Here is a 23470-nt window from a genome sequence, read left to right on the forward strand (position 1 = left end):
AAAGCTTCAATATTGATTTTGATGGAGGATGCTAGAACAAATAATAGTAGGGTAGCAATTATAGAATGATGGGTAATTCCCAATGTGTTACTAGAGGTGCTGCTTCAATCTGATCTTTAATCCTCGATTTATGTTCTGTCAGTCTCGTTCTGACAGAACATGTGGATCTACCTATATACAATTTAGGGCATGGACACACAATTACATAAATTATATTTTTAGAAGTACAAGTAGTATTAACCCTTAAACTATCCAATCCATGTCTTCAGTTTGACAATAATTAACATCGCAGCAAAACATAAGAACATGTGAATAGCCTTACTGGGTCAGCCCAATGGTCCATCTAGCCCATCTTCTCAGAGGCCATTCCAAGTCACAAATACCTGGCAAAAACCCAAATAGTAGCAGCATTCCATGCCACTGTCCCATGTCTGCCTCAACAGCAGACTATAGACTTTTCTTCCAGGAACTGGTCCAAACCTTTTTTAAAACCAGCTACATTAACTGCTCTTACCACATCCTCTGGCAACGCGTTCCAGAGCTTAACTATTCTCTGAGTGAAAAAATATTCCTTCCTATTTAAAAGTATTACTCTGTAACTTCATCAACTGTCCCGTAGTCTTTGTAAATCTTGATGCAGTAAAAAAAAAAAAAAAAAAATCGATCCACTTGTACCTCTTCTACACCACTCAGGATTTTGTAGATGTCTATATGTTTTTCGTCTGTTTCTTTTTATCATTATTTTATTGGAAATCGCTTAGAAATCATAATAATTGTTTTATCAAATGTTTAATAATAATAATAATTTTTAATAATAAACTTCAATCATATCTTCCCTTAGCCGTGTCATTTCCAAGCTGAAGAGCCCTAACCTCTTTAGTCTTTCCTCATACAAGAGGAATTCCATCCCTTTGATCATCTTGATCGCTCTTCTTTGAACTTTTAGTGCCACTATATCTTTTTTGAGATAAGGAGACCAGAAATGAACACAATACTCAAGGTGAGGTCACACTACTGAGCGATACAGAGGCATTTTAACATTCTTAGTCTTATTAACTATCCCTTTTCTAATAATTCCTAACATCCTGTTTGCCTACTTGGCCGCCGCCATACATTAGGCAGAAAGCTTCAGTGTATTGTCTAAGATGACACCACCCAGATACTTTTCTTGAGCGCTGACCCCCAAAGTGGTCCCTAGCATCCAATAACTATGATTTGGATTATTCTTTCCAATGTCTGTCACTTTGCATTTGTCCACATTAAATTTCATCTGCCATTTGGATGCCATGTCTTCCAATTTCTAAAGTCTTCCTATAGTTTTTCACAGTTCACATGCGTTTTAACAACTTTGAACAGTTTAGTGTCATCTGCAAATTTAATCACCTCACTCGAAATACAATTTCTAGATCATTTATAAATAAGTTAAATAGCACCGGTCCCAGTACAGATCCCTGTGGCACACCATTATTTACCCTCCTCCATTGAGAAAAATGGTCATTCAACCCTAACCTCTGTTTTCTGTCCAATAACCAGTATTTAATCCACAATTGAACATTGCCTCCTATCCCATGACTCTTTAATTTTCTTATCAGGAAACTTTGTCAAAAGCCTTCTAGAAATTTAGATACACTATATCAGGGGTGCCCACACTTTTTGGGCTTGCGAGCTACTTTTAAAATGACCAAGTCAAAATGATCTACCAACAATAAAATTTTTAAAAAACACAAAGCACACTGTACGCATAGAAAATGTTAATTGTCATTCCTATTCCAGGGTTTTTCAAAGAGGTCAAAGCAGATGACTCTATGCACTATCACCTCAGTAACAACCATACAAAAATAGACAAATATACCCCCCTCCCTTTTTACTTAACCACGATAGCAGTTTTTAGCGCAGGGAGCTGCGCTGAATGCCCAGCGCTGCTCTCAACGCTCATAGGCTCCCTGCTTAAAAACCTCTATTGCGGTTTAGTAAAAGGGGACCTTAGTGTAAAATATAGACAGCACATATAAATTCAGACACATTTTGATCACTAAATTTAAAATAAAATCATTTTTCCTACCTTGTCTGGTGATTTCATGAGTCTCTGGTTGCACTTTCTTCTTCTGACTGTGCATCCAATCTTTCTTCCCTTCTTTTAGCCTGTATGCTTCCTCTCCTCCAGACCGCATTCCCTCCCCCAACTTTCCTTCCTCTCTCCCTGCCCTTTCTTTCTCTCTGCCTCCCTTTCTTTTTTTTCTGTTTCTCTTCTTTCCTTCTGTCTCCCTGCCTGCCCTTTTTCTTTCTTTCTCCCTGCCCTCCCCCAAGCCACTGCCATCGGGGACCAGGACCCAAACCGCCACCAATAACAGGCCCGAAAGCCAACGCCACCCCAAGCTCTCCCTGCATCGGCCGACCAGCATTCCTCTCCCCGACGTCAATTCTGCCGTTGGGGAGAGGAAGGCTGATCGGCCCAAGATCGCAATCAATCTATTGGGGGAAATGCTGATGGGTCCTGCCTTCGCAGAAACAGAAAGTAGGCAGGACCCGGCAGCAAGAAGAGCAAATGCTTCACTAACCTGTCTCCCGCCTTAGCCCGTAGTGAACGCTTGCTTCAGGGCTCTCAACATGTGCGTGCCGGCTTCCCTTCTCACCCCCCCTCCCCCGGACATAACTTCCGGTTTCGGAGGGAAGAGAAGAGAAGCCGGCACGCACAAGTTAGAGCCCGGAGCATAAGTTCGCTACGGGCTGAAATCTCCAAGCCGGTTTTTTTTTTTAAATGTTCAGCAGCGGCGGCGGCAGCAGATGACAGCTGGGCGGACTGCTCAGCTAAAGGCCCTAGGGAGAACACTGGCGAGGAAGGCTGATTGGCCCGGTAGATCAGGACGGCAACACGAGTCTATCACGGAGCCCGGGATGGGCTCCGCGATTGACTCACGTAGCCTTCCTGAGCTACCGGTCGATCGCGATCGACGTATTGGGCACCCTTGCACTATATCAACCGGCTTGCCTTTATCCACATATTTATTCACACCTTCAAAGAAGTCAAGCAAATTGGTGAGGCAAGACCTCCCTCGGCTGAACTCATGCTAACGCTGTCTCATTAAATCATGTTTGTCTACAGAACTGAAATATCATCAGAAAAAGAGAGGTATATGGACTGAATATTTTTAGCTCTGAATTTGTTAACATTTGGAGTAACAAGATTATTTATATGACATGTTACATGATCAATGAGGAAGCTAGCAGTAGAAATCGTCTTAGGTGATAGTTTGCCCTATGTGTGGAATTGCTTCTGAGGATCCTTTTGTCAAGAATAATTATGAAGAGCAACTTTGGTATCGCTATGATAATTTATGTTCTGGTTTGATTAAATTTTGTTAAACTTGTTTTAGCAAATATTAAAATTTCAATGGAAGTGTTTTAAGACAATACAGTCTAAAAATAAAACATTGGTTAAATAAACTGACTGGTAAATTTCAATCTCACTCTCCCTTCCCAGAATGTATTTGTTGTCTCAGCAAACTACACCAGCCAAGAATTCCTATACCACCTTTCTCAGGGCTTTTTTTTCTGGATGTTTCACTTGGGTTCTGCAGCAAGTCTTTATCTTATAAGGAAGCAGACTGATAGTTTGTGTGGTAGAGATGAGGTCTGTCTGAGGCATCAGAATAATCCTAATGAATTTGACTGAAAGAGGAAACTACATAGAACTATACTGATTGAGGTCCTGGACTTGGTCTCACCACAACAGTAGAAGTGGTCAACTGCAGTCTTCTAGGCTACACATTGGTTAAGTTTTCAAAAAAAAGTTAATGAATGTGCATGAGAAAAATCTGTATACAAACGCAACAGTGTTGATGAAAATCCTTCATGCACATTCATTAGGAATATCCTGACTACTACTCAAGTCAACAGCCCTTCAGAGAATGATGCTGGACATCCTTGTAACACAGGCTGATAGATACAACAGAACAACTCTCACTAAAATGTCATTTAAAAATACACTATTAACCAGGCTTGGACAGAGTGTAATTTTTCTGCGATCAAAATCTGGTTTCTCATTCAACATAATTACAACTATTATAAACCTCTAATAGGGGACAGGGATTGGGACTTGTATGTTAAACACCCACACTCAAAGCGGTTTACATACAGGTACCGGTTCTTCAAGCATTTTCCCTAAATATCATCCCTTATTATGAGATTTCTACCCTCTGGTTGCTCACTAATCCTTTTAGGGTGCAAAAATCTCAGTTCATAAACTACAATCTCTTATTTTTTTTATTCTGCGACTCTGATAAAGATGAAGTTTTCTAAAGTGTTTTAAAATCAACTAGAGTCCACTATATAAAGAATATATATTACAGACCATTTTTAATACTGGGTTAACCTAGTGTGTATATTATTAAGGTACAGTACTTTATTAGCTATCTACATACTTCAAGTCAGAATAGCAAAAGGCATATCAATAAAAATGTACTGCTTCTCCCCCATTTTAGCCTTTACCTTTCCATCTCAGTGAAACCCTCTTCCTCTAAGCAGGACTTGAGCAGGTGGTAATCTACGAAATGAGGAATAAACTGGCTTTATTCATTAGTTAGTAATCAAAAGATGAACTGAATACGAACATTTCTGCCCCTTAAGCATGCCAACTTACACTTTCTTTTCTAATCTCCCTATTTAGCATCATTTGTGTTTTAAATTAATTTGGTGACATCTAACTTTAACAAGATGCATTTTACTATTTCTATTCTTCCACAATGTCAACTATATGGAAAGTAAAAAAGATAAACACAGATACAGTAACTCAAGAATAGGTGGGGGAGTTCAACTTTGATGTTAATATGTTGCACTTGACAGTTTAGGGCAGTGGTCTTCACTCTGGATCCAAAAGAGCTGACGGAGAGCCACCAAATATCCCATATAGGGATGAGATACTAGTGATCAACTTGTGTCAGCAAAATTCAATCCCACCAGATTACCTTCAAACATTTCATTAGGGATATCCTCAAGGAGTGGGCATTTTCAAATGTATTTTATGTTTCTACATCTACAGTATTGAGAATATCCTTCAAGCATGCAGCTCTTTCTCACCATCCAATTTCCTCTTCTGTGGGAAGCTTGGATAGAGAAACACATTGTAGCAGAAAAAAACCTGAATGATGAGGGGAGCTGCCCCAGAGGTATCAAGGGGCCGCCACTGCCACACAGGTCTTGAATTGAAGAGCACTGGAGTAGGGCTTTGCTTTGATATTTGTGTGTTTCACATAAGCCAGTCTGTTCATGTGCAGACTGCAAATAGTACACAATGCTCTGCAGATTAAGAGTAGGCATACATCTTACTGTCACTGCCAGCAGGACAAGAGCAATTAGGTATTGTTCCTGACTCTACTGAGGGTCCTGAGGCAATTGCTTGCTTTGGGATAAAAGCATGAAGAAGAGGAGCGACAGTCCTATGGAACAGAGAATCAGACAACCAAATTATACGCAACAGACACCCATGAACTGAGTGAGTGGTAAGAAAGAAGACAGACAAAGGTGGACAGAGAAAGAAAATTAATTTTAGAGCAATCAGTCACATACACAATACATTCATATCAATCACATACAGACATTTATACCCTCTCCTCAAGACGCTCCCATACAGAGATGCTTCCACAGATACAGCACCACTTACTCTCGAAGACTCACATGTACTCGTACATTCACCACAGAATATACCCGCGTGAGTATATACACACACATCCTCTACATACATCAGTGTTTCTCAACTTCTTCAAGCCAAGTACCCTCTAAGTCTAACAGATATCAACTAAATACCCGACACAAGCTCCGCCCCAGACAACACCCCCATAATAATGGTACTAATTATAATGCAATTTCTTCCATTCATTTTTCATATACACAATATAATCTTATCAATAATAGATAACGGTAACCACAAAATTAAAAAAAAACACAAAGCACACTGTACACAGAGAAAATGTTAATCATCATTTATATTTGTAGGTTTTTTTTCAAAGAGGTCAAGGCAGATATATGCAATGTCACTTCAGTAACAACTACCGTATTTTCACGCATATAACGCGCGCGTTATACGCGTTTTTACCTACCGCGCATACCCCTCGCGCGTTATATGCGTGAGCGCGGTATACAAAAGTTTTAAAACATAGTTCCCACCCCTCCCGACGCCCGATTCACCCCCCCAGCAGGACCGCTCGCACCCCCACCCCGAACGACCGCTCGCACGCGCTCCCACCCGCACCCGCATCCACGATCGGAGCAAGAGGGAGCCCAAGCCCTCTTGCCCGGCCGACTCCCCGACGTCCGATACATCCTCCCCCCAGCAGGACCGCTCGCACCCCCACCCCGAACGACCGCTCGCACGCGCTCCCACCCGCACCCGCATCCACGATCGGAGCAAGAGGGAGCCCAAGCCCTCTTGCCCGGTCGACTCCCCGACGTCCGATACATCCCCCCCCCCCCGGCAGGACCGCCGACTTCCCGACAATATCGGGCCAGAAGGGAGCCCAAACCCTCCTGGCCACGGCGACCCCCTAACCCCACCCCGCACTACATTACGGGCAGGAGGGATCCCAGGCCCTCCTGCCCTCGACGCAAACCCCCCTCCCCCCCAACGACCGCCCCCCCCCCAAGAACCTCCGACCGCCCCCCAGCCGACCCGCGATCCCCCTGGCGACCCCACGACCCCCCCACCCCCCTTCCCCGTACCTTTGGTAGTTGGCCGGACAGACGGGAGCCAAACCCGCCTGTCCGGCAGGCAGCCAACGAAGGAATGAGGCCGGATTGGCCCATCCATCCTAAAGCTCCGCCTACTGGTGGGGCCTAAGGCGCGTGGGCCAATCAGAATAGGCCCTGGAGCCTTAGGTCCCACCTGGGGGCGCGGCCTGAGGCACATGGTCGGGTTGGGCCCATGTGCCTCAGGCCGCGCCCCCAGGTGGGACCTAAGGCTCCAGGGCCTATTCTGATTGGCCCACGCGCCTTAGGCCCCACCAGTAGGCGGAGCTTTAGGATGGATGGGCCAATCCGGCCTCATTCCTTCGTTGGCTGCCTGCCGGACAGGCGGGTTTGGCTCCCGTCTGTCCGGCCAACTACCAAAGGTACGGGGAAGGGGGGTGGGGGGGTCGTGGGGGTCGCCAGGGGGGTCGCGGGTCGGCTGGGGTGGCGGTCGGAGGTTCTTGGGGGGGGCGGTCGTTGGGGGGGAGGGGGGTTTGCGTCGAGGGCAGGAGGGCCTGGGATCCCTCCTGCCCGTAATGTAGTGCGGGGTGGGGTTAGGGGGTCGCCGTGGCCAGGAGGGTTTGGCTCCCTTCTGGCCCAACTACCAAAGGTACGGGGAAGGGGGGTGGGGGGGTCGCCAGGGGGGTCGCGGGTCGGCTGGGGGGGCGGTCGGAGGTTCTTGGGGGGGCGGTCGTTGGGGGGAGGGGGGTTTGCGTCGAGGGCAGGAGGGCCTGGGATCCCTCCTGCCCGTAATGTAGTGCGGGGTGGGGTTAGGGGGTCGCCGTGGCCAGGAGGATTTGGGCTCCCTCCTGGCCCGATATTGTTGGGGAGTCGGCGGTCCTTCGGGGGGAGGGATGTATCGGACGTCGGGGGGGGGGCATCAGGCTTTCAGGATGGGGACAGACCTTCAAGGGGGGACAGTGCACGGAAGTCAGGGGGGGGTGAACGGAGAGTCGGGACAGCGCACGGAAAGTCAGGGCGGGCGAAAGGAGCGTCGGGCAGCATGCGCGGTATACCCGTGAGCGCGGTATACCAAAGTTTTTGTACATATCATCGTGATTTCTGCGCGCTATACCCGTGTGCGTGTTTTATACGGGTGCGCGTTATTTGCGTGAAAATACGGTACACTTCCCCCTCCGAATCTGCGGTTTCAGCATCCGCAGATTTGGTTATTCGTGATTTTAAAACAAAAAATCATTTAAATTTTTCAGGCTATTTTAAGCCCTCCCTTAAGCCTTACCTGGTGGTCTAGCAGGTTTTCAGGGCAGGAGTGATCTTCCCACGCTCCTGCCCGGTGCATATCGCTCATAGGAAATGGTTGCCTTGAGCACCCATAATCTCTTGAGACTACGACGGGAGCTCAAGGCAGCCATTTTCTATAAGTGATCTGTAAGGGGCAGGAGCGTGAGAAGATCGCTTCTACCCCAAAAACCCACTAGACCACCGTGTACGGCTTAAGGGGGGCTTACAGGGCTAAAAATAGCATTGGGGAAGCGGAGGTTAGGGGCATAACCGGCCCGAATATTATTAGCGGTTTTATTAATATTCGCGGGCCGGTTCTGCCCCTAACCCCTGTGAATACGGAGGGAGAAGTGTATAGAGAAATAGTGCAAAATATTGACAGCAGATATAAATTCTCAAAACTGGCGCATTCGATCACTAAATTGGAAATAAAATCATTTTCCCTACCTTTGTTGTCTGGTGATTTCATTAGTCTCTGGTTACACTTCCTTCTGACTATGCATCCAACATTTCTTTCTTTCTGCCTCCTGTACGCTTCCTCTCTCCTCCGGACCTCATTTCCTTCCCCTACCAACATCTCTCTGTCCCTCCATGAGCCCAACTTTTCTTCCTCTCTCCTCCACCCCTATTGGCAACATGTCTCCTTATCTCTTTCACGGTCCATCTGTCTTTCTGCCACATCAAACATTTTTCCTTCTCTCATTTCCTGGATCATGTGCAGCATCTTTCACCACTGCCCACCAGTCCCATGTCCAACATTTCTCCTTCTATCACCCCTCTCCTGCACATGCCCTCAATTCCCTCCACCACTATGTTCAACATTCCTCCCCCTTGCATCCCTTTCAATTTGTCACACTGCTCCCTCTCCATGACCATATACAACATTTCTCCCTTTCATCCTTCACTTCCCCATGCATCTCTAACTCATTCTTCTCTCTCTCTCTATGCCCAACAGTTTTCTTCTTTCCTTTCCCCATGTGCACCATCTCTTTCCCTCTTACTCACACACTCATGCCTGACAATTCTCCCTTTCTTTTCCCTTCTTCCCTTCTGTGTCCCAGGTTCATGCCCCTCCCTTCCTCCATTCACATGCATATTTTCCCCTTCTTCCTTTTCCCTTCCAGCCATGTGCATCTCCTCTCTCTATTTCCTTCCATTCCACTTTATCCATGTGCACCTTCTTCCTCTCTTCTTTTCCTCCTCATTCATTCATTTATTCAATTTTCTATAACTTCTTCCTCTCTATTCATTCAATCAATCAATTTTCTATACCATTCTCCCAGGGGAGCTCAGAACGGTTTACATGAATTTATTCAGGTATTCAAGCATTTTTCCCTATTTTTCCCAGCGGGCTCACAATCTATCCTCTCCAACCCGTGAAAAGGGGCACTCTCTTGATATCATTATTTTTCTCAACCTCACTGATTATAAACCTTTACTCGAAGATGTTCATTGGGAACAAGTCCCTTGGTCCAATCACTTCTTAAGTGTTTTCTGTTTTCATGTCTCACCTTGGGGTTCAATCCTGTGCCTCAAAATCTATTACCTTCCGCAAAAAAAATTGCGAGTGAACAGTTCTAGACCCAATTTCTTAATCAGTTTATTTTCTGTCCTAAGCCTGAATCTTCGGAAGTCAACTGGCATAATTGGGTAATTCTGAGACTCTTGCTCCTCTATCTACTAAGACTGTTTCCTCCTCCAGGAAGTCTCCCTGGTATCTTTCTCATCAAAAAGAAGCAGAAATGCCGAGTATTGGAGTGTAAATTGGAAAAAATCTAAATCTCCTGCGGATAGACAGTCTTGGAGGGACAGTATTAGGTTCTATAACACAGAATTGAAATAAATGATAAGGTGGTATATCAAATTTTTAATAAACTTGAAACTTGAATTAAAAAAAGCTAGGAAAAATTTTTACGGTGATAAAATTATCAGATCCAATAATCAAAGCAGTACTTTGTTTAACATCTGGCATACTTTAACTTCTAATAATGATTCATCTATACATCCCTCCTCTCCAGTAGCAGATGATCTAGCTAAATTTTTTAATGAAAAGATTGCTGCTTCGATTCCGGGGAAGATGGCAGAATCGCTGATAAAAGACAGCATCGATGAGCATATAGAAAGGAATAAACTGATAAAAACAAGCCAACATGGCTTCTGCAAGGGAAGATTGTACCTAACGAACTTATTGCACTTCTTCCAAGGTATTAACAAACGGATGGACAAAGGGGACCCCATAGACATCATATACTTAGATTTCCAAAAAGCCTTTGACAAGGTACCCCCATGAACGCCTGCTAAGGAAACTGAAGAACCATGGGGTGGAAGGAGACGTACATAGATGGATCAAAAATTGGTTGGCGGGTAGAAAGAAAAGGGTAGGAGTGAAGGGCCACTACTCGGACTGGAGGAGGGTCACGAGTGGTGTTCCGCAGGGGTCAGTACTCAAACCACCGCTGTTCAATGTATTTATAAATGATCTAGAAACAGGGACAAAGTGCGAAGTAATAAAATTTGCAGACAACACCAAACTATTTAGTGGAGTTAGGACTAAAGAGAACTGTGAAGATTTCCAAAAAGGACCTAAACAAACTAGGAGAGTGGGTGACGAGATGGCAGGTGAAGTTTAATGTAGAGAAATGTAAAGTCTTGCATGTAGGAAACAGAAACCCGAAGTACAGCTATACGATGGGAGGGCTGGTAATGGGTGAAAATACCCTAGAAAAGGACTTGGAGGTAATAGTGGACAACACAATGAAGCCGTCGGCACAGTGCACAGCAGCCTCTAAGAAGGCAAATAGAATGCTATCAAGAAAGGTATTACAACCAGAACGAAAGAAGTTATCCTGCTGTTGTATTGGGCGATGGTGCGCCCGCATCTGGGGTACTGCGTCCAATATTGGTCGCCGTATCTTAAGAAGGATATGACGATACTCGAGAGGGTTCAGAAAAGAGCGACACGATTGATAAAAGGTATGGAAAACCTTTCATATGCTGAAAGACTGGAGAAATTGGGGCTCTTTTCCCCAGAAAAACAGAGACTTAGAGGGGACATGATAGAGACCTACAAGATCATGAGGGGCATGGAGAAAGTGGAGAGGGACAGATTCTTCAAACGTTCAAAAACTACAAGAATGAGAGGGCATTCGGAAAAATTAAGAGGAAGTTCTTCTTCACCCAAAGGTGGACACCTGGAATGTGCTTCCAGAGGGTGTGATAGGACAGAGTACAGTTTTGGGGTTCAAGAAGGGATTAGATAATTTCCTGAAGGAAAAGGGGATAGAAGGGAATAGATAGAGGATTACTATACAAGTCCTGGACCTGATGGGTCGCCGCCTGAGTGAACTGCTGGGCATAATGGACCTCTGGTCTGACCCAGCAGAGGCACTGCTTATGTTCTTATAAGAAACTCTTTCCATCATTAGTCTCTTACAATTCTCTGGTGACCAGCGACACTAATGTTATCCCATTAAACAGAACCTAGACAGTCTTTGAGTATGTATCTGAGGCTCAGGATTCAAAATTGTGTCACAAATTAAGATCTTGTATATGTGTCTTGGATCCATTTCCATTTCCTTCATACCTATATGAGAAAATTACCACTCAGGCTATTTCATCTCTTACCAGACTTATAAACTCTGCCTTACTATCAGATCTATTTTCTATAGAGATGGGTCACATTGCTCTGACCCCATTACTGAAAAACGCTGATATAGACCCATCTTCACCCTCTAGTTATCGACCTATAGCGAATAACCCTCTCCTGACCAAAATGTTAAGAGTCTATCATATCTGCTCAGTTTTCATCATACTTAGAGAGATTTTCCTTTCTTTTACCTTGCCAATACGGTTTCAGACCTAACTTCAGTACCAAACCTCTATTGGGCTCATTAATTTCAAAGGTTCAGCAACTACATTCACACAATAAGTTTGCAATTCTATTACAATTTTATCTATCTGCGGCCTTTGACGTCGTTCACCACAATATTTTGATTTATCAACTTTCCGAGACTGGTTCTCAAAATTCTTACGATTTCACTCTTTACTGTTAATATGAATGGCACCATATCATCTTCTTGGAAGCCGTTATGCGGAGTCCCACAGGGATCACCTCTGTCCCCTATTCTTTTCAACATCTATATGTCTACTTTGAAACTTTTCTATCTATTTCCCTTTGAAACATTATATACAGATGACATCTTTGTCCTTATTGAGATAGATTCGCTGAGAATATAATAGCATGTATAATGAAACTTCAATCTTGGACCCTTACTGTACAAATGAAGATGAATGAGTCCAAAACAAAACTACTTTGGCTTGGCCCAAAATTAGATCAGCTTCCTTCGTTCATTTCATTTCCTTCTGGATCTTCACTGCAGATTGAATTCTCAAGTAAAGTTTTGGGTGTCATTATAGACTCAACATTTTCATTTAATGACCATCTTAATTCTCTGGTAAAAAAATGTTTTTTTGGTCTCCATATGCTGAGGAAAGTGAGATCCTGTTTCTACGAACAACATTTTGCTGTCCTTGTAAAATCAATCATTCTTTCGAGGTTGGACTATTGTAACTCGGTTATTTAAGCCTAACCAAGAAAAGTCTTAAAAGATTTCAGCAGATCCAGAATACTGTGGCTAGGCTGATATTTGCAAAAAAGCAAATTTGATCATGTTTTCCCACTTTTGTTAAAACTTCATTGACTCTCAGTAATCTCTAGGGTTTAATGTTTACTTTAAATGTGCCTGCCTAACATTTAAGCTCTTGCATGGCACACTTCCCCCTTTAATTCCTTTATCTTGGAATTCTGCGAGAACTGATATTACCAGACCTATCCAAAAGCTTAAATTATCTTTCCCCTCGTTAAAAGGCGCCGACGTCAATGCATGCGCAAAAGTCCTTCAAACAGGCCTTGCGCCGAGAGAAGGACCTGCGCTGGAGAAAAGAGCCGGCAGAGAGAAGAGGTGCCAGCATCGGGAGATTGCTTACAGGACATGCCTCTCTTCGCGAGAGGCATGTCCTGTAGACAGTCAGTGCCGGCACCTCTCCTCTTCCCCAGTGTACTACAGTACACCTGAAATCTCAGAAGGCACACTGGTGTGCCTCGACACACAGTTTGAGATACACTGTATTAGGTAAATGAAGACCGAACATCTAGAACCTCTGATGCTAACAGATAGGTTGAGGAAGAGGCAGAGAGAAATCTACTATGCTCTCGAGAGTGAGAGAAAGAGACTCCCAGCAACTAGACGTCTCAGAGCTCACAACATAACAGATGCAACAGATAAGCAGCAGAGGTTGACCTTAATATGCAAATTCTATTCTATGAATTTGATACTATAGAAAGGTGCTCCGGAGAAATATACTGACTAGAGACAGATAATTAATTTCCTTTTGAGTTGCTTTAGAGAAAAAAGAAGAAATTAGAAAACCAAAATCCTGCTTGCCAGCATAAATTTTTGATAATGGCGACAAAGTTGCTAAGGTACTAGGGGTTGTGTAGATTTGAACCCATGATCTTTAGAAGAGAGAAGCAGTGCCTTTAATCACTGATCCATAGGTACTTCTTGCAAGAATGTATGTGGGTCCACAGACTACAAACAGGAATCTGCCTATACCAGGAATCTAGTGCTCTTGGGGAAACCGTAATATGCAAAAGTGTGTCCCAATTGTTTCTTGGGGGGGTTAAATATCAGTAAGCCTGGTATGCAAAAAGAAATTGAAGTGCTGGTCCATACATATAGGAACTCAGCAAGTGAGTCAGTAAGAGCTTTAAACTTAAAGCAGAACTGTGTTAAGCTCATCATATATCCAGGAAAGAAAAGATCTACTAAAGAAGATCTGGTCCTGGGAAGCAATTCCTTGTAAAGACAGTTCTAAAACAGTGGTCTCAAACCCGTGGCCCGGGGGCCACATGCGGCCCGCCAGGTACTATTTTGAGGCCCTCAGTATTTTTATCATAATCACAAAAGTAAAATAAAACAGTTTCCTGATCATATGTCTCTTTAGCTATAAATTACAATATTATTATTAAGACTTAGCCAAAAGGAAAAATTTATAAACTATAAAGAGTTTTACCTCATGCAAAATTGTCTTTTCTTTAAAAACACTAACTATATTTTTCTGAGGCCCTCCAAGTACCTACAAATCCAAAATGTGGCCCTGCAAAGGGTTTGAGTTTGAGACCACTGTTCTAAAGGAATGCTGGAAGAGTCAGGCATAGGTAAAGACCAAGCAAAGCCTGAATAAAAGTTAAAAAGTCCAGTCTTTGAGTAAAAATAGGATGATCTCGGTATCGAGCCGATGAACACGATGACAAGGATCGATGAGAAACTCTTATTTACTTAAACGCATGAAAAACAATACTGTAGCAACAGGTAAGTAGAGCTGCCTTGGACTCCAGAGAAGAGGCTGCACCAAAAAGTCACGTGTTACCGCACCCATTCGAAGAGGCCAATAGAGCGTGTGCCAAACAGGGCAGTAGAGCCGCATTCTAAAGCAGAAGATGGATCCATGCTCCACAGTCAACCAAGTGGATCCGTGCTCCACAACCAACTAAGGAGTTATGCCTGATGCCAGATGGAATTGAGACAAAAAGTCAAAGTGGATCTGGAACCACACTCCATAGCCAATGAAGGAGTCATGCCAGATAGCTAGATGAAGGCTCATCAAAGACGGAGTTGAGCCAAAGAGTGAAAGCTGCGTCATACAAACGAAGCCAGAGCCGGGCAAGCAGAGTTGCACCCCCCCCCCCCATTCGAATATGTAGTTGTCACCATATGTAAGGGGAGCAGAGCTCAACAACCAGAGACGGACCAGAGCCCAAAGAGGCATCGTAAGTTGGTTCCTACATCTCCAGAGAAGAGGCAGCAGCCAGACTGGAAGCTAAAGGTAACCTGGCAGAAGAAGGTATGTTCCGGAACCAGGAGACAGGCCCCTGGTACCAATGCAGCCACAGCTGCGCAGCACATCCCAACACGGGAGCTGTGGCTAGAGTGGAAACTCTGTGGCAAGGAACTGTGAAAGAGTGGTCCCAACCAGGTAGGAATGTCACACATAACCCATACATCATAGGAAATGGCCCCGCTGGACCTCCAGAAAAGGAGCTGAACCCTAGAAAAGGGACAAAGTTAAACATGAGCGATTCCATGCTCAGGGTTTCCAGCGGAGCACAACCAGGAACGGAACCGAAGCAAACAGACAAAAGGTCAAGGGAAGAAGATGCAGAGAATGCCAATGCTCACAATCCTGAGAAATTGCTGGGCTTGGAAGATATCACCTGGGAGGCTGGAGCCCCAAGATACCTCCAATAAAAGGAGAAGAAAAACTCTTGCTTTTCAAAGGCCAAGCAGGAGAATTCGAGTAGGCCCAAAAGTAGCGAGCAGTACACAGAGAGAGCTGAAGGGTCCCTTCCACTTACACTGGGGAGAAATGCGGATGACTGGGTCATCGGAGGAAGAAACCCAGTCTCCTGTCCTCTGTATAACGGCTCCCACCAAATTTGCGAGAGCCAACAGTCCGACACAGCACTATGCTCAAGAAGAATAAAGAGAAGGATACTGAGAGCATGTTAGGACCATTACACTGGACCATTTTGTAGCGAGACTCCATTTTACTGGGAACTGCTGGAACTGAATATGGAGTATCTAAATTTCTCCTTAAAGTACGCTTAAGAATGCCATTCATAGGCAACTTAAGTGACTCCTTTGGAGGATGCTTTAATTCCAATTCCTCCAGGAATTCCTTAGTATACTTGGAATCAGACTCCAGAGTACTTTTTAAGTCTCTACTCATTTGGTGAAGGAACTGAGTAAAAGAAATTGGTTCAGATGGTGAAGATCCCCTCTGTGAGGTAGAACAAGGGGAGCCCTCCACTGGAGAACCTTCTGCCACCGAGTATGAAGGTGAAGCTGCTTGAGCATACTGATATAGTGGATGTCTGAATCCTCATGCATGGATGAAGAGGAATAGCTCCCCAAGAGCATTGAGGCGTGGAAAGAGCAGGTGATGCTAAATGCTTCCTCTTAGCAGAATGTACAGGGGAAAGATGCTTAGACTTGGACATCTGCTTCCCTGATTTAGAAGATGGAGATTTAGAGAGACTGGACCTCTGTCTCGAATGCTGACGTTCCGAGGAATGATGTTTTGATGAGGAAGACCCACACCTCGATAAACGTGGAGAGGATGACCGCTTCCTCGAAGTTCGATGTCAATGTTTAGGGAGACTGACTTCTTCCTCAATGCGGAGTGCTGTCTCGATGCTGATAGAGACTTCCGAAGTCCGACGCTGCTTCGATGTAAGTGAAGCAAGACTCTTCGATGGAGAGCATTGTGTCAAAGATCGATGTCTTAATGGGAATCGATGCGTCGATGACCGATACCATGAAGCAAGGATCAACTTTAAGGCAGCGTCAATGATTCAACACTAGTCAGTGGCTCGGAGGTATGCTCAGGCTGGACTGGAGTTGGAGGTGTTGACATGGGAGCAAATTTGGCAAACATGTTACCAAACTCCCGTGGAAAGAGATCATCGAGCATCTCTTTCAGCCCATGCACTAATATCGAGGGTGTAGATGTTGGTATTACAGGTGCTTCGGTGCACTTCAGGAAGGATGACATCGATGATAATGCTCCTCTAGACTTGGAGGCAAGCTGCATGAAGGGGTTTCTGAATGGCCGGCATGAATTGGCTCGATGCCCGAATGGCCAGAGACTTAGCCTGGGAAGCTGGAGGCTTCTTGGCTAGCTTACCTGACTGACTTAGAGACATCGACTTGGACCTCATGACATCGGGTGATGTTGACGTCTTCCCCGAGGACGATGGCTTGGACATCGGTGTAGTCTTCGTCGACATAGAGATCAAACCCGTTAGCCATGCTCTTCAATCTCTCCCTAAGTACGGGGAGAGTCCCCATGGACTGGAAAACAGCCAACGTCGTTCCTCTGCACAAAAAGGGTTGCAAAGCAGAGGCTGCAAATTATAGACCAGTGAGTCTCACATCAATAGTGTGTAAACTCATGGAAACTCTACTTAAAGGTAAATTAGACACGATAATGGATGAAGGGAATCTAAGGGATCCCTGTCAACATGGATTCACCAGAGGCAGGTCATGCCAATCCAATCTTATAAGCTTCTTCGATTGGGTGACAGGAAAGCTAGACTCGGGAAAGTCTCTGGACATAGTGTACTTGGATTTCAGTAAAGCTTTCGACAGTGTCCCACACCGTAGACTATTAAACAAGATGAAATTGCTGGGTTTGGATGAGAAACTAACTGCATGGGTCAGTAATTGGCTGAGTGGAAGACTTCAGAGGGTGGTGGTCAACGGCACCCTCTCTGAGACATCGGAGGTGACTAGCGGAGTGCCGCAGGGCTCAGTCCTGGGACCATCCCTTTTCAACATATTCATAGGGGACTTGACCCAGGGGCTTCAGGGTAAAGTAGCACTGTTCGCCGACGATGCCAAACTGTGTAACATAGTAAGTGAAAGCAAACTCCAGGATAGTATGACACAAGATCTGATCACGTTGGAAAACTGGTCCTCGACATGGCAGCTAGGCTTCAACGCTAAAAAATGTAAGGTCATGCATCTCGGCAGCGGAAATCCATGCAGAACATACTCCTTGAATGGAGAAACGTTAGCTAGGACTTCAGAGGAACGGGACTTGGGGGTAATCATCAGTGCAGACATGAAGGCTGCCAAACAAGTAGAGAAGGCCTCATCAAAGGCAAGGCAAATGATGGGATGTATCAATAGAAGCTTCGTCAGCCGTAAACCTGAAATCATAATGCCACTCTACAGAACCATGGTGAGACCCCATCTGGAATACTGTGTGCAATTCTGGAGGCCACACTACCGGAAAGATGTGCTTCGAGCTAAGTCGGTCCAGCGGATGGCCACTAGGATGGTCACGGGGCTCAAAGGTCTCTCATACGAAGAAAGACTGGGCAAACTGCAGCTCTATATCCTAGAGGAGCGCAGGGAAAGGGGTGACATGATTGAGACATTTAAGTACGTCACAGGTCGTGTCGAGGTGGAAAACGATATATTCTTTCCCAGGGGACCCTCGGTCACAAGAGGGCACCCGCTCAAACTCAGAGGAGGGAAATTTAGTGGTGACACCAGGAAGTATTTCTTCACAGAAAGGGTGGTAGATCACTGGAACAGACTTCCGGTGCAGGTGATAAAGGCCACCAGCGTGCTCGACTTTAAGACTAAATGGGACATCCACGTGGGATCCCTACGAGGGTCGAGTTAAGGAACTAAGTCATTAGCATTCAGACTTAATGGGGTGGGTCAATAGAGTGGGCAGACTTGATGGGCTGTAGCCCTTTTCTGCCGTCATCTTTCTATGTTTCTATGTTCTATGTTTCTAACCCGATCTCGATGTTTTGGCCAGAGTAGAATCCATACTGCCAAAGATTTTGCTTTGTTGGATATGCCGGTTCTTGATAGTGCGTTTTTGTAGCGTGAAACAGCGCGAATATGACGCCACACAATGGTCCGAGCCCAAACACCAGATGCACCACTTGTGTGGATCTATGATCAATATTGTACGCTAGCACTTGCTACACTTTTTTAAAACCTGAAATCAGTCGGGACATGGAGGGAAAAACCACCTCAGCCAAATCAAAGTTCGAGGGCTGATGCGGAGGAACAGGCCCCGCTGTTGAAAACGGCTGAAGAAAAAAAACAAACAGTTTTTTTACTACAAGGAAGCAAAAGAAAAGAAAAACGAAGACGAAAAATCTGAAAGGAACTAAATCCCGTGGCTCGAAGGCATTTAGTCATTTGCGCAGAACCTTGAAGAAGGGACTTCTCAGCTCTGCAGAAAAACTAGAACTGAGGAGATGCACGCCCTACATCGGGCAGGAAGGCACTCACACATGCACAGTGCGGCAGTCGCAAACTTTCTAGAGTTCTTCAAGCAAGATTGCTTGTCAGGCTGTCCGCATTGGGGCTCCGTGGATGATGTCACCCACATGTGAGAATATGCTGCCTGCTTGTCCTGGGATAAGATGCGGTACATAAGCTTAAGGTTTAGTTTAAAAAGTTCCCTTGCATGCCAAGAAGTCAAAAGAATACTTTTAATCCATGAAAATGTCAGACTTCATAATCAAAATGTTCACTCTGTGTATGGATTAATGATATTCACTGGTGAATTCAGCATGCCAAAAACTTGTGCTATTTTTTATACAATTTATTTGACAGAGTGGTGGAAAAACATGTAGAAAACTTGGCACCAGTTAAAAACTTTCTGGAAGTCAAAGCAAAAATATAATTAGCCTTACAACTTATGATCATTTTCTTGCTTTTATTTATTTTGCTTTCTTCCTCTATTTTTGAAGTTTTTCATTTTTTTCCTTTTCTACATTGTCCTCTATGCTTTCTTGCTCTATTTTGTCATTTTTGGATTTTATTTTTATGTAGAAGCGCTTTTATTAAGCTGTGGCAAAAAGTAGCCCTACAGCACCCTTCCATGGATCTTTCCTTTGCACCAAGGCCATTTTTACTGCAGCCTTAAAAATGACCCTTTTGTATTAATGATCATGCGTTGTGGTAATTAATGCACAGTTGGTTTGGGCAAGCAGTTCTGCACAATCTATATCAGTGGTTCCCAAACCTGTCCTGGGGGACCCCCAGCCGGTCAGGTTTTCAGGATATCCCTAATGAATATGCATGAGAGAGATTTGCATACCTGTCACTTCCATTATATGCAAATCTCTCTCATGCATATTCATTAGGGATATCTTGAAAACCTGACTGGCTGGGGGTCCCCCAGGACAGGTTTGGAAACCACTGATCTATCTCTACTTAAGTCAAACTTCCCTCTAACCCTGTGGAGTTTTGCCAGGCTCCTGTATATTCATGTTTACCCTCTTCCAGAAAGACAAGCACAAAACAAGCCTTGGTACAAATAGCAAAGCAAACACAGAAAGAGGCAAGTGAGATGGCTAAAATCAACCAAAGAAGCTACATTTATTAATCCACAATAAAAAGTCCAATAAGGATAAACTTGCTCAACAGTAGTGGAGGAGGAGCAGTGACAGCAGAGCATCACAGGCAGGTCGATCGTAAGCTCTGGAGCTGCTCTGCTTTATGCTCGGGAAGAAATACGCTCCTCAAGTATCTCACTAGTCCCCTGAAGAAGGCTTTCGCTGAAACTGGGATCCTAGTTGGGACCACTACTGTTGAGCAAGTTTATCCTTACTGGACTTTATTGTGGACTAATAAATGTGGCTTCTTTGGTTAGTTTTAGACATCTCACTTGCCTCTTTCTGTGTTTGCTTCACCTTCTTCCAGTCACACAATCCTGGCAGCTTGTAAGTCTGACCATGTGGTATACCTTATTATGTGCCCTTGTCAAAAAATTTACGTAGGCAAGACTACCAGGTCTTTTAATACCCGTATGACCGAACATAAATCTTGTCTCCATCTAAATAGGCATGAGGCTCCGTTAGTCTCTCACTGTGTATCTCATGGTCATGCATTTGAGCAGTTACGTTGCATGGTCATTGACAAAGTTGGGCCCTCGGTTCGAGGGGGTGACAGCGGGAAAAAGTTGCTTCAGTTGGAATTAAAATGGATTGATTGTTTACATTGTATTCAACCTAATGGTTTAAATCTTACTATCAATTGGCAGCCCTTTTTTAATTTAATCAATTTTTTCAAATAACCTTTAGATATGTGTTTAGAGACCTTTGATGGAACATCTGTACATTGCGTTCCATTAGGTGGTGTCATTTCCGGTCTTTATTGGTCGGATGTGACGCCATTATAACAGTGGATAGCGTCTGTCTCTGTTTGTTCCTGCACTTTAAGTTTGGGCTTTAGAGGCGAAAAGACGCCGTCGCTCGGTTTCTTGTGCAGGCTACAGATGGATTAATAGGTAACTTATGTGGTTCCTTGTAGGAATCGTTGAGCGGCGGGCTCTTGGGACCATTGTAAACTAGAGGTATTGGTGTGGATTAGAGGTACCGTTGTAAAGTCTAATGGGTAGGAAGATTTGAAAATTTAAATGTATGAGGACTATAGAATATGAGTAGTACTTCAGCAAAACTTCCTAATATTTTAATACTTTAATATTTTAACTTTAATTATAAATAGGTATAAGAATAAAGATAAATTTAAACTAAAGTAATCAATTACTTATCTTAACTAAATTAACTATTTACCACTTAACGTCCGGACTTACTAAGTGAAGTTTTGTGTGTATCTTCTAATTAGGGTCTCCAGGGCAGCCTGTTCTGAACCGCCATGGTTTGTTTAATGAGTTTAAAGCGAGATACGTGCTTCTTCTAAAAAAATATTATGATATAAAAATATTATAATGTTAGAATGTAATAAGTGCTCCATGTCTTTGAGGTCACTTAACGGATGATTCTTATGTTTATAGTGTTTATAAGAATTGACCAACTTCGTGAAGAAGCCCGATGTAACATATTTTTTGGGCAAAACGGATATCTTCCTTCAAGCTAAGTACTATTTCACTTCAACTATAAATATAAGTATATAGCACTTGGTAAAACCGAGTTAAAAAACTGAGATAAAAAACGATCAATGATAGTCTACATTGAGTTTTTCCTCATGATTTGCTCTGACTGCAGACACTTGAGATTGGTTATCTCTGTGGATTGAATATTTTTTGATTTCACTCTTAAACAAGGGATATTCAATTTTTGGTATTTTGTAGCTTAAGAGTCTAACATGTGAGAATATTATGCCTACTTGTCCTTGGAGAAAGCAAAGGTACTTAACTATAGCAGGAGTTCTCTGAGGACATCATCCTTGAAACTTTGTATGGACACTGTCAAGTGCACCGTCATGTTAAATCTTTGGGTACTGCCCATACCACGCACATGCCAATGCCTTCCCACCCTATGTCAGCTTGCGGAACCATCAATTCAATAATAAAGTTAAGAAGCCAACTATGGGAGGTGGGCAGGTTGTGAGAATGCATAGCTGCTGTCGGATCCACACCACACTCAAAGCTGTGTGTCATACAGATTTACAAACCAATTTGCATAATTTTTATTTGTGAAGACTTTTAGGCCCTGATTATATAAAGTGCGCCTAACTTTAAGTTTGCTTTAGATGTCCAATTTAAGTGGTTAATGAGCGATTTAAGGGTCTTAACAAACGTTAATTGGGATTTAGATGGAGTTAGGCGTCAGGTAGGCGTTCTCAGAATAAAGACGTGAGACAGACGCAAGTTTTGGGAAAAGTCACATCCAAGTATGTAGATGTGGGCGTAACGGGGGCGTAACGTTCATGTTTTGATTATGGCCTTCCTCTGCCTAAACGCCCAATCTCCACTATGTCTAAATGTACACCCACACCACGTCTACACATTTTAGCCATAATGAAACAAAAAAACGCCTAAGCCACAAACGTCCAACAGAAGGGCTTTTAGGCGAAGGAGGAGCCAGTCCTTCGCCTAAAAGCTGGATTCTGTAACCGGTGTCTGTCAAAAACAACATTGGTTACAGAATTCCCCCCCCCACAACGATCCAGGCAGGAGGGTGCCCAAGCCCTCCTGCCATGTCAAACCACCAAACCCCCCCCCCCCCGACACGATCGGGGCAAGAGGGAGCCCAACCCAAACCCCGGGTTGGGCCCATGTGCCTAAGGCCCTGCCCACAGGAGGGGCCTAGGGCTCTCGGGCCTATTCTGATTGGCCCAGGCGCCTTAGGCCCCACCAGTAGGCAGGGCTTTGGTACGGCTGGGCCAATTCAGCCCCATTCTTCTGTGGGCTGCCGGACGGACGGAGGGGTTTAGCACCTGTCTGTACGGCCAACTTAAAAAAGGTATGGGGAAGGGGTTGGGGGTGTCGTGGGGTCGGCCTAGGCCCCCCTCCTGCCCGTAATGTAGTGGGAGGTGGGGGTAGGGGGTCGCCTGGGCCAGGAGGGCTTGGGCTCCCTCCTGGCCCGATCGTGTCGGGGGAGTCTAGGTTGCCGCAGGGCAAGAGGGCTTGGGCTCCCTCTTGCCCCGATCGTGTCGGGGGGGTCTAGGCTGCCGCAGGGCAAGAGGGCTTGGGCTCCCTCTTGCCCCGATCGTGTCAGGGGGGGTCGCGGCTGCCGCAGGGCAAGAGGGCTTGAGCTCCCTCTTGCCCCGATGTTGTGTGTGTGGGGGGAGTGATCCATCGCGGCAGGAGAGATGCCTCATCTCCCCTACCGCGATGCCATCACTCCTCTACCAGAACTGCCGCGAGTCGCGGCAGTTCAGGTAGAGGAGTGATGGCATCGAGGTAGGGCAGATGAGGCATCTCTCCTGCCGCGATGGTTAGGTTGCCAGGCCACTGAACTGATGGCGCCAGCGGCCATCAGCTCAGCGGCCCCTTTTTCGGCACTTAGACCTGGTTTTCTTTCGTCTAAGTCAAACAGGTCTAAGTGCCGACTAAACTGTTTTGGTTATAGGTGTTGTACGCCTAGGTGTAGGTCGGTCCACCTCTCGCCCACTGCCCGCCCTTTCCCCTCCTCTAAACACACCTCTTTTCTTTCTGTGCGTTT

General features: G+C 44.8%; 1 protein-coding gene across 4 annotated transcripts in view; it reads right to left on the reverse strand.

Annotated features, from left to right (window-relative positions):
- RBPJ (recombination signal binding protein for immunoglobulin kappa J region) overlaps positions 1-23470 on the reverse strand; it is a 236367-nt gene that overhangs the window by 194959 nt on the left and 17938 nt on the right. For 2 of the 4 annotated variants that reach the window (XM_033948054.1, XM_033948063.1), the window contains exon 2: positions 4489-4543. The exons of the other annotated variants lie outside the window; for them this stretch is intronic. In XM_033948054.1, the coding sequence (XP_033803945.1) occupies positions 4489-4496 (8 nt within the window). In that variant the 5' untranslated portion in view covers positions 4497-4543. The remainder of the gene's footprint in view (positions 1-4488; positions 4544-23470) is intronic. 4 annotated transcript variants of the gene reach the window in all.

This window comes from Geotrypetes seraphini, chromosome 1 (genome assembly GCF_902459505.1).
Source record: "Geotrypetes seraphini chromosome 1, aGeoSer1.1, whole genome shotgun sequence".
NCBI lineage: Eukaryota > Metazoa > Chordata > Amphibia > Gymnophiona > Dermophiidae > Geotrypetes > Geotrypetes seraphini.